At 36.2% G+C, this 12381-nt stretch overlaps 1 protein-coding gene across 1 annotated transcript; it reads right to left on the bottom strand.

Annotated features, from left to right (window-relative positions):
- Positions 1–1275: 1275 nt before the first annotated feature.
- Positions 1276–4882, bottom strand: cd93 (CD93 molecule). Its single transcript, XM_079832840.1, has one exon. The coding sequence runs from the start codon at positions 4683–4685 to the stop codon at positions 3024–3026; it is 1662 nt and encodes a 553-aa protein (XP_079688966.1). The 5' UTR covers positions 4686–4882; the 3' UTR covers positions 1276–3023.
- Between the last annotated feature and the right edge of the window lie 7499 nt (positions 4883–12381).

A 12381-nucleotide genomic window follows, 5' to 3' on the forward strand; every position in this document is an offset into this window, starting at 1 on the left:
TTTTAGATTACTTGAGCAAGCACAGCTATTCACCAAACCAGCACAAGACGAAATTAACATGATGACCAAAATCGTTTGTCCATAAGAATCCATCCTATATTGATTTCTAGAGGCAAAGCAACTTGAGCTGCATGAGGATATATGGCGTTCAAAGCTTTGAACATTTCCTAACTTTTGAAAACCTACTCCAGAGATAGGCTAAAGATAAACATAGGAAGGAAACCCCGCCTGAGAGAGAGCCAAGAAATACTCTGTGCATGTAGGAATGTGATGCACGTAGCGTGTAGGCCTACTTTCTGAGAAATGCAACGAACTTGAAAATTACGCATGAATAATTGAGGTCCCACGAGAACGTGATTCACGTTAACGGTTCGTTAAATCAGTCAGTCAGCCTAATTCACTTCCTCACGTAGGCTACTCTTTCGAAGACAATTCATTAAAAAAGTCGCAGGGCTATTCAATTCTGTTCCTGAAGTGCCGTCGAATTAAACAAACCAGAACCAGCTAGAATAAACTGTTTTTAAAATGGAAAGAGTTCAAGTACAGTTAAATGTAGCCTATATTTCAAGAATTAAATTTGAAGGGATAGTTCACTCAAAAATGAAAATTATCCCATGATTTACTCACCCTCAAGTCATGTTGACTTTCTTCTTTCAGGCTAATACAATCGGAGTTATATGTAAAAAAATGTCCTGACTAATCTTTATAATGGTAGTCCAAATTTTGAAGCCCAAAATGGCTTGAGGGTGAGTAAATCAAGGGCTAATTTTCATTTTTGGGTGAACTATCCCTTTGAAGCGCAATAATATATGAATAGTAAACTATAGCCTATATCCTTTTATGTTCACTTAAAGAAAACATACGAGTATACTTGGAGTATTAAACTACTAATAGTTTACTGAGATTATAATTTAAAGTGTACTTTCAAAGAATGTCAAAAAAATTTGCTACAATTTGACTATAAACTATCAGTACCTAAGGTCACTTGTACAAGCAGTACAAATGAAAATCAAAGTTGTAAATTAGTTGTGTACTTAAAGTTTAGGCCTACTACTGTTGCACTTAAAGTATGCTTAAAATTATACTTTTATACACTAAAAAGTGTGCCAATTTAGTCCCAAGTACTATTAAAACAGTCCACTTACAAGTATACTTACATTGATATTAGTATGCATACATAAAGTATTTAAAAATATACTTGAACTTTACTTAAGTATACTTATAAATTCAACTTGAAGTAAACTTTTGTGTCAATGAGAACAAATATTTATATAACTGAAAACAGATGAAGCTTTATTTGTTCTACTAGGCATTTTTTACAACAATATCGAGACATTGTGTACATAAAAACAACAACATCAACAAAGTAATCACATGAATGATATATTTACGTTTGATTTTTGTAAACAAGTCTAAGGCTTGGGTTTATTTTTTGAAAGTTGATTTCTCTATGTACATACCATCTACAAAACCATTGTCATTCCATTGCCAGAAAGAAATAAAGTTAATTAGAGGGTTAGTTCACCCAAAAATGAAAATTCTGTCATTTATTATACCCTCATTTCGTTCGACACCCGTCAGACCTCCGTTCATCTTCGGAACACAAATGAAGATATTTTAGTTGAAATCTGATGGCTCTGAAAGGCCTCCATTGGCACAATGCACGGTTCACTCTCAAGACCCTTAAAAGGTACTAAAGACGTCGTTACAAAGTCCATCTCACTACAGTGGTTCTAAAATAACTTAATGAATCGGCGAGAATAGTTTTTGTGCGCAAAAAACCCCTAAATAACGACTTACATAGTGATGACGATTTCAAAACACGGCCTCATGAAGCTTCGAAGCGTTATGAATCAGTGAGTCGAATCATGAATCGGATCGCGTGTCAAACCGCCAAACTGCTGAAATTTGGCGATTCAAACTCCTCATTCGACTCACTGATTCATAACGCTTCGAAGCTTCATGAGGCCGTGTTTTGAAATCGTCATCACTATGTAAGTCGTTATTTAGGTTTTTTTGCGCAAAAAAACTATTCTCGCCGATTCATAAAGTTATTTTAGAACTACTGTAGTGAGATGGACTTTGTAACGACGTCTTTAGTACCTTTTAAGGGTCTTGAGAGTGAACCGTGCCATTGAGCCAATGGAGGCCTTTCAGCCATCAGATTTCAACTAAAATATCTTAATTTGTGTTCCGAAGATGAACGGAGGTCTTACAGGTGTCGAACGACATGAGGGTAAGTAATTAATGACAGAATTTTCATTTTTGGGTGAACTAACCCTTTAACTGAAAATACGTTGCTCTTTTGTGACATGTTCAATCTGTGTCACAATGTGTCCTGTGCAATTAAATATTCTATTATAGGCTCTTCATCAAACAAAACAGTTAATAAAACAGAAAACATGTAAAAGACAGAAATTCATTATTTAATACGGCAAATGGTTAAACAAAACGTCACAACATATATAAACATATACAACTTTCCCCTGACAGAAAAAGAGTTCAACAATTGTTAAAGTATACCTTCATTGACCCTCACCTTAAGGTATTCTGTGTGTTTTTATTATGCTCACTTTTTAATCCAACATCTTGAGGGGAAAATATGACAATTCTGGAATTCCAGTATGAAGGACATAATTCACAAAAATGATTTCTAAAAGTTTTGAACTGGTGTTTGAAACAAACATTAGACAACAGGTATTTGTGTCAAAACTTTCTAGATAACGTCTCCTCTGTTAAAGAGATAGTTAAAGGGATACTCACCCTCAAGTTGTTCCTTCACCCATTTCTCGACAACCATTGACTTCCATAGTAGGGAAAAAATACTATGGAAGTCACTGGGTGCCAGTGACTGGTAACCGACATTCTTCAAAATATTTTATTTTGTGTACAGCAGTGGAAAGAAACTCTTATGAGTTATGAGTGAATGATGACAGAATTTTAATTTTAGGGTGAACTATCTCTTTAAATATGATGCTGCTGGCAGATAATAAGCATCCGCCCTTGGAATTGCTACTGTACATTTAATTATTCAGTTGAATGTTTGTTTGTTTTCGTTCTTTGTCCAATCCAGATGAAACCCAGCAGTAGTTGTCAGCGGTGGCATTTTTCATAGTTGCTTTTCTTGAACGTTTCCGTCGGTAGATAACAACGCCTGAAATGAGCACGAGCGCAACCAATGGAATAACTGAAGCTAAGACGCACACCAACATCCAAGAACTACCGAGGAAACGTTCTTGGCGTTTAGTGGAGTCCACTTTAGTGTTTGTCCTGTTAAGAGGAGGGGGGTTGATTGTTGTCGATTCAAAACTGACAGGTGACTGACTCAATTTAGTGACAAACGCTTCTCTGTGATCTGGAGATGGAGTGGTTTGTGGTTTATCAGTGGGACCCGGGACACAGCTGATGCCATTTTTAGCCAACATGAAGTTTTCCCTGCAGGAACATTTGAAACTACCTACAGTATTGAGGCAGATGTCTTCACATGGTTTACCAAGACATTCATTTACATCTATACACGTCCCTTTATCGTCTGATGTTGAAATGTAACCTGTGCGGCAGTAACAAGAGAATGAACCATGCGAATTGAGACAGCCCTGGTGACATCTGAATTCAGTGCATTCGTCCACGTCTTCACATTTGCCAGCAACAAGCCTGAAACCTGGGTTACACTCACACAAATAGCTTCCCGGCGTGTTGACACACATGTGCTCACCGCAGACAGGTTGATGACATTCATCGATATCAGCGCATTTGATGTAGTCTTCAGCCAACTGAAATCCCTCCGCGCATGCGCATGAAAACCCAGTAGCTGTCGGTACACACTCAAATTCGCAAGGTGAATTTTCGCAGTTGTTTCTGAGAGCACAACTAACCCGATCATCCTTCAGATAATAACCGTCCCGACACCCACAAAGAACTTCTCCAGCAGTCTCTGAGCAAAGGTGATCACAGCCTCCGTTTTTACGTTCGCAACTTCTTTTATCTCGTGCGCAAAAACGCTTTGAATTCGTCCAGCCAAAAATACCGTCTTTGTTGTCACAAACTGGAAAAGAAAATTCTGCGTCCTCCGACCCGTCGCACAGTATTTCAGCCCATGTCCCGTGTGGTAACATAGCCAACTTTTCATTTTGAGTTTGCGGCTTTTGTAAAAACGGAAGGTTGTATTTGACAACACCTGGTTCTTCCATCACTATGGGTTTGCACATGCCTTTGGAAAGAAATTTACACATATAAAACGCTCTGTCTCTACACGAGCCATCTGTCCACTTGAGACCATCAGCCAGCGAAGTCGACACGCACCTTTTTTCGGTGCACGTGCTCAGCGGTTTCTTTTTCCATTTGGAAAATTTGGACTCCTTTGGATCTGACGTCCATCTGAAGCCGTGCAACTCCTCATTGAAGTCGGTGCAGTTTTTTTTCAGCAACTCAAGTCCGATCCAAAGTTTCGAGTTAAGGATGCTGTCTTCTGCTGCTAGAAGAGCCGATTTAACGCTCTGAAATTCATTTTCGTCTCTCATAGTAACCAGGTTGCCTCCATTATTGACACAGTTTTCTGAAGCTTTTTCAAAACGTTTCTCCTCCAAATGCAATGTAAGGCAAGCCTCGGCCGTGCACGTTGTGATCACCTGGACAGTTCCGTCAGCGACAAAAAAGGACAACAGCAGAATCAGTGCCCGCATCATCCCGCCACTATCATTAATGTTCAAATACTGCTCGCTTTGAGGAGAAAATATTCCGTTAATCCCAGAGAATGAGGAAAGAATTCTTCATAGGCATTCCACGACTCGAACTAATGCATCCTGTTTAGTGAATAACCTGCAAAGGAAATCATTTTGAGCAGCAGGCTTCATTTGTGTCTTCTCAGGGCGAGTTCCTGACGCCAACAAAAAACAACTGACCAGGCTGCTTATTGTTTTGACTACTTCCCCAGATGTATCAGCCTATGGCAGTTCAACAACGTGACAACAGTTCTATTTGAGTTTAGACTATATCCAAGTTTCACTTTGCTGTGAATCACATTCACAAGGAGAGATTTAACCTAGCCTATAGATGCATAATTTAGTTTATCAGGAGTCAGCTAATAAGTGCCCAAAGTCTATGGTTTGTCAAGCTTAATCAAACAAATCTTAATTTTCTTGTGCTGATATAGCATTATTAGACAATAATAATCAGACAACTGTGATTGAATCCGACAAAACTAGTCGATGGAACATTATCTTTTCATTAATCATAATTAACATGAATGTTATCAAAAAGAGAGAACAAGTTGTGTATTATGTTATCATTATCTGCCCCAACATAATTCTATAGCATATATTTTAATGAGTTACTTGACTGATCTGATGATAGTTTGCACTATGCAGAGACTAAAGAAACTTCCACGCTCAAAGCCTTTTTTTTCAAGATTTATTCATTTCAATTGAAAGTAAATTTCCATCTTTGAATTGAATACTTTTCAATTTTTTCAATTTAAGTTTAAGATTTATACAACATGTTTTATTCAGATGGTTTTTTTTCCACTAATTGTAAATTCTTTATTCATATTATGAATATGTAAGGATTATTCAATTCAATTTGATGGATTTTTACTTTTAATTGAAATGCGTAAATAGCAGGAAAGATAGGGCTAGTTGTCACTCTTTTTCTTTTTTTTTTTTAAATATTTCCACAATTAATGTTCCGGAAAAAGACATAGGGTAGCGCGGGGGGCACAACCTAATAACGCGGGGAGTTGTAACACGCATGTTTTAACCCTTTCCACACATGCCAGAATGATGAAACTCAGTGTATTTAGGCCTACTAGTTGCCATATCAACATTATTTAGAGAATTTTTTTTTTTTTTTTTTTTTTAATCTCTGGAAGATATACTGAACATGTTTTTAACCATAGCAAATGACTTACTTAGAGGGTTAGTTCACCCAAAAATGAAAATTCTGTCATTAATTACTTACCCTCATGTCGTTCGACACCTGTAAGACCTCCGTTCATCTTCGGAACACAAATGAAGATATTTTAGTTGAAATCTGATGGCTCTGAAAGGCCTCCATTGGCACAATGGGACGGTTACTCTCAAGACCCTTAAAAGGTACTAAAGACGTCGTTACAAAGTCCATCTCACTACAGTGGTTCTAAAATAACTATGAATCGGCGAGAATAGTTTTTGTGCGCAAAAAAACCCTAAATAACGACTTACATAGTGATGACGATTTCAAAACACGGCATCATGAAGCTTCGAAGCGTTATGAATCAGTGAGTCGAATCATGATTCGGATCGTGTGTCAAACCGCCAAACTGCTGAAATTTGGCGATCCAAACTCCTCATTCGACTCACTGATTCATAACGCTTCGAAGCTTCATGAGGCCGTGTTTTGAAATCGTCATCACTATATAAGTCTTTATTTAGGGTTTTTTTTGCGCACAAAAACTATTCTCGCCGATTCATAAAGTTATTTTAGAACCACTGTAGTGAGATGGACTTTGTAACGACGTCTTTAGTACCTTTTAAGGGTCTTGAGAGTGAACCGTGCCATTGTGCCAATGGAGGCCTTTCAGAGCCATCAGATTTCAACTAAAATATCTTCATTTCTGTTCCGAAGATGAACGGAGGTCTGACGGGTGTCGAACGACATGAGGGTAAGTAATTAATGACAGAATTTTCATTTTTGGGCGAACTAACCCTTTAAGTTTAGTTTTCATCTCTGTTTTTTGTGTTTCTTTAAAATAAGACAAATCCGATAATATTTTAATCTTATATCTGTTATTTAACAGTTGAGATGGTTCTTTAATGCTGATCTAACCAGCAGAAGACACGAGCCGGGTTTAAATCCCAGTTGCGCAGATGGGGTGCGTTGTAACACTGCCTTACAATGAGCCCCTATTAGAAATATGCCATTATATTCAATACTTTTATGAATTATTTTGAGAAACCATGAGAAAAGGGTGAATAATGTCTGAGAGTTAATGTTCAGAAATGATTAATTATTATGTTTTGAACTATGCTGTATAGCTGTGTTTAGCGATGTGTTTGTCAAATTTAATGATTAAAAAAATGCCATTATTTTATTTTAAAAAGTTAATAATTGTATTTTGTTGACAAAATATTTTAGTTTGTCTTGTATATTTTTTTGATTATATCTGGTAATATTTTAAGCTGTTATTTGGTCATGTTACATTGTGCCCCACCACATGTTACAATGTACCCCACCTACGGGGCACGTTGTCACATTTCACTTCCATTCTTTCGGGGTAAATCAAGAAAAAAAGTATACACTGTATTAATGAAACAAAACCACATAATTGTACTAGACAAGTGTGCAATTAATGTGGGAAAAAATAAATACTCTGAACCCCAAGTGGATTTACACAAACTGAGAAAGTCAAAAAGCGTTAGGTTGTGCCCCGCTCTCCCCTAGTTCATTGCACAAACACTGACATTTTGTGCTGACAGTTATGAACAGCCTTTTAAAGATTATTCATCAGTAAAAGCAAATACGAAACAAAACTATTCATGAAACACCAAAAAAGTAAAGTAATATCAACAATGATCTAGGTGTTTGAAACCAACATACTGTAACGGAACTGCTGTGAGACAGAAGGTTGAAGATCCAATGCAGCTTTATTTTAAAGGGTAATCCACACTCGTTGTCAACAAACCGGCAAGAGGTCATAACAGGTAATCGGTCCAATCAGGCAAACAAGACAGGAGAGACAGGCAAACGGGTAATCCACAGAACAGGCAAGAAATCCAAAAACCGACAGCCATGAAACCAGGGAAACCGCTCAGAATTGCAGTGTGAACTAAACAAGACTTTGCAATGAATGGCTGAGATAACCAGGTTTATATAGGGTGAGGTAAACAGGGTAATGAGACACAGGTGCATGTAATCAGGGATGATGAGGAGCAGTGAGTTATGGGAAATGTAGTTTGTGATGGAGTGCCCTCTGGTGGTGACCACAGGGCACTCTCACTGGTGATCGTGACACATACAAAACCACTGCAATAGAGAACACATACATGTGTGTAACTAAACATTTTCATTCAAATAGTTGCTATCATAAAGCGCTGTGAGTCTGACAACCACGGATATGACATTAAATACATGCTGCATAATCAGCCACAAAGGTTAGTTATGATCTTTTCTATATTTTACACGGAAACAAACATACAACAAGTCTTGCCATTGTGTCTGTTGCCTGCCTGTTGCTGATAAATCTAGCCATGCATCACATCCTGTGTTTGTGTTGAATCTCTATTTGAATGGCAGGAAATGGCCTAAGACACCCTTCCGGCGGGCCCTTTAGACCCAATGTCGATGCGGGTGAAGTTGCTTATTTTATCTTAGTCATTGGGAATTGTGCTCCTTCCTACTATTTAGAATTCTACAGGCTTGAGTTGTTCTATAGTTGTTTTATAGTTTCATAAGTAAAAAGTTTCCACTGCATTGATAAAGGAACCATTTTCATCCAAAATTGAAAGGACATATTTATAACAGGCCTACAAAACATATATTAAGAAGGATGGACAAACTGGATACTTTTAGTGGGTCATGTCAATGAAGCCCATACTCATAATCATAATTAACTCTATGGAAGATTATAAATATTCCATTTCAGTACAAAGATCAACCCATTGTCTCTCCCCAAGTCTCTCTCCCTTTGAGAGAATTTCTCTCTTCAGAGACAAAGAAACATCTGCTGGTCGTCCCATGAGCGCTGACTAGTTTTGTAAACAGACAGTTTCCTTCCTTTTTTGGGTATTATCTTATCAGGGATCTCTGTTGTTTTTTTATTATTATTTATTTATCTGTTTATTTATTTTATGTACACCCTTATAACACATTTGCATACAATTTTGCATCGACCTGCTCCTGCTGGTGCAAAAGACTAACATTACAGGGAGTAGCAAATACCGCTGAGCATAAATATTCAATTCAAAATGTATTGTTGAATTTCTCTAATGCAAGACTTCAGGTCCTATTTTAACAATGGTCAGGCGCATGGTGTAAAAAGGTCTCTTAATGAGTCATGGGTGTGTTTTGGGCATAACGTGCAATAAACCAATCAGAGTCTCATCTCCCATTCCCCTTAAAAGCCAGTTGCACTTGCACCATGGCAGATTCGCTATTTACATGGCAAAACCAGATCCATCCAAAACAAAGTAAAATCTTCAGTTATGTAATATTGGTTTTCAGTAAAGGATCTAAATCATAATATTTTATGATTTAGATCCTTTACTGAAAACCAATATTACACCCACATTCTCTGTTTATTTTTTGTTTGTTTTCACACTATTATGAACAACTCAGTTTTTAAATTTCTTAATTATCCTCCCTTCTTTTATAATTAAACATATATCACCAATATTCTATAATTAAGACATATCGTCATGTAGTTCCATTGATGTTTTAACATTTTTACACAATAAATTGAAAAAAGCATAAGACATTTCTTTTAAAATTAACAAAAACCTTCACCTTACGGTGTAAAATACTGACGGAGTTGAGCTGAGTACAGTATATGTAAATAGAATCATGAAACAGCATTAGAAGAATTCCCCATATGCAAAAAAAAAAAAACTTATTAACAATATTGTTTGTTCAAAATATATATATATATATATATAAAATATATAACTTCCAGGTGGTCCTACTGTAAGATCCACAATAAGCAGGAAATAGTAAGTTCTCCTCAGAGTTAAAGCTGCCCATGACAATTCAGAATTATAAAAAATCCTGACGAAGTTGACGCAAAGTGAGGACAACTTTTAAAGATATTTTTTTTCACGGAAAATATAATTCACTATTTACTTGTTGTATTGTTTCATATCTTAAAGATCTCAGTTTTACATTGTGACCTCATGCTGAGGACAGGTTAAATCACATGTGTTTCCAAGTATAGTGAGTGATTTTAAAATAATACTAAAGAAATTATTTAAAAGAGTGAGCAATGAATCTCCTGAGTATACAAATTTCCATTAAATGTAACTTTGTAAGTATTTTTTTATTGTGTTGACATTCTTATATTTTAACATAAATAGGGCTTTTGTGTTTGGGACATGATATTTGAGAAAATATTAACATTAATGTTAACAATGTTGCCTCCACTCTCCATAATAAAATGATACTGTTGATGTAATAATCAATGCACACTATGCTGTACTGTTTACCAAAAATTGCTGCTTCTGTATATCCCGTTTAAGTCATTCAAATGACAGCGCTGGTTTGTTTGGAACCACTGAGAGCTCCATGGACAACGTGACCGCGCGCGCGCCCGGAAGTTATGCCACATTATTGACATTAAGTGCGGCAAAACGGTATTTATTGTTTGAATTTAAAAAATGGAAAGCTTAGACTTTGTTTCATATGAAAAGCTGGGTTGCCAATTTGGCGTGAGAATTACTTAGGCAGAGTGAGAGCTGAGAGAGTCTGAAAGCGTGTCTCGCGCCAAATGCGTGAGTTGGGTATTTTTCATAAAAACAAGAGTAACACAAAAAAATCTAGCTTGTATTTTTGTGTTACTTTTGACCCACCCGTGTGTTACTTTAGTCCCAAATGACGTGGTCAAAAGTAACTTATAACTTATGTTCAAAGTGGAATTATTGTCGTTCTACATTTGTACAAAATACCACCTTTGATGGACCACAGCAAAAATACCCTTACGAAACAAAAATATATTGCAGTATATTGGAAAATATCATGTAATAGGCTACATTTTGCGATATATTCCCATATATGGGATTTAATATTTATATTTTCCAATATATTGCAATATATTGAAAGCGGCAATCATTTGTAGGCCTATATTTTGCAATATACTGCAATATATTACATATATTGTATATATGTACCATCAATATATTAACAATATATTATAATATATTTCAAGTAATATATTGGTAAATATATTTTCCTTCCGTAAGGGATATATCTCTGTCTAAAACATTTTCTTTTAAAATTACGTTTTTCTGAAAAAATGGTAGGCTACTTTTTCCCCTGCTCTCCCCTATAGGCTATATCTATAATATTTTACATATCGTTCGTATGTACAATCGTTAACTGGGTGGAACCGATTTATCATGACACTGGACATACAGTCATCAGTGTCCCAGGTTGCAGCCAACCAGGGTCCTTACTGTCCTTACTAGTGCCCGAATTCGTGTAGCCTACACCACGGTAGGCTATAGGCTATTGATTCACGAGCCCTCAAAAGCTATTGAGCTGAGACGCATGACAGAGTAGCCTATGTTAGTATTATACTAACTATGATAGTATAATAATAAAAAAGTATTGATATTCTTATAGGCTACATTTTGTGCTTATTGATCCTTAGTTTGAGTTGTTACAACATTATCAGGAAGATTTGAATGAAAATGAATGATTACAGGCGACGAAGGGAATGAAACGCACTAATGACCTCTGGTGGAGAACTGGTGACATAACGGCTGTGTAGCCTATATCATTTAATGTGCGTTTTATTTTGACTAGCTAAAAAAGTGGAGAGCATGTTGTTCTTGAAAATGCCAATCTGAGTTTTTAGCATTCCCAGAAAACAAACATTGAAGAAGCCTTAGCAAGACCAATAATGCGTATCTTACTTGTATTCCTTGTGAACTAATTTACCCTAAATATGTTTTTTCAGAGCAACATGTAAATGATTCACATGATCTATTTCCTAGTTACTCTTCACTCTTAAAATCAATGGTTCCATTAAGAGTCTTTAAAATCCATATAACCTTTCATCACATACGGTTCTTAATAAGAATTTTTAGAATGTTCTTCACACTAAGAACATGTTTTTCTTTTAAAAACTGTTGACTGAAAGGTTCTTTGGGGTACCAAAAATGGTTCTTCTATGACAATGAGGCTAAAACACCCATTTGGACCCAAGAGTGTTGGTGAATTTATGATTAAAAAAAAGGTTTTTTTTCTCTTTGTCCTGTTTACTTTGTTCAGTCAAAGTCACAAAACACATGACCAATTGTTGGCTTTCCGTCAGAAATTTGTGTAAGAAATAGGAATTTTATTCTTGAATATTATGTACAAACAATAACACAGTGAACTTTTGAATGGTCTGAGGGTCTCGTTAATAATAAAAAAAATGAACATGCTACTATGCGACTAATCAACTTGCTTTGCGACACCAGTGGTTATTTGTAGCCTATACGTCTGCTTATTGTGACTTAAAACATGATGGTTTTGTAGTTTTTAAAAGATATTTACCTTGGCGTATTTGTTTTCCAAAGAGAACTCGCACTTTCAAAACGATTGCAAATTCTAATTGTTTGGCTCCATCAAACTACTCCTCTTGTACAGTGACAGCACTTGATCTGACTTGACTGGTTTTAATTTGCATGTACTGTATTAGCACAAGGATTTAAA

Source organism: Gobio gobio (genome assembly GCF_949357685.1).
Source record: "Gobio gobio genome assembly, chromosome: 13".
NCBI classification, from domain to species: domain Eukaryota; kingdom Metazoa; phylum Chordata; class Actinopteri; order Cypriniformes; family Gobionidae; genus Gobio; species Gobio gobio.

Excerpts from the sequence above, each read along its gene's own strand:
- cd93 (XM_079832840.1), bottom strand. The coding sequence starts at position 4,685 with ATGATGCGGGCACTGATTCTGCTGTTGTCCTTTTTTGTCGCTGACGGA.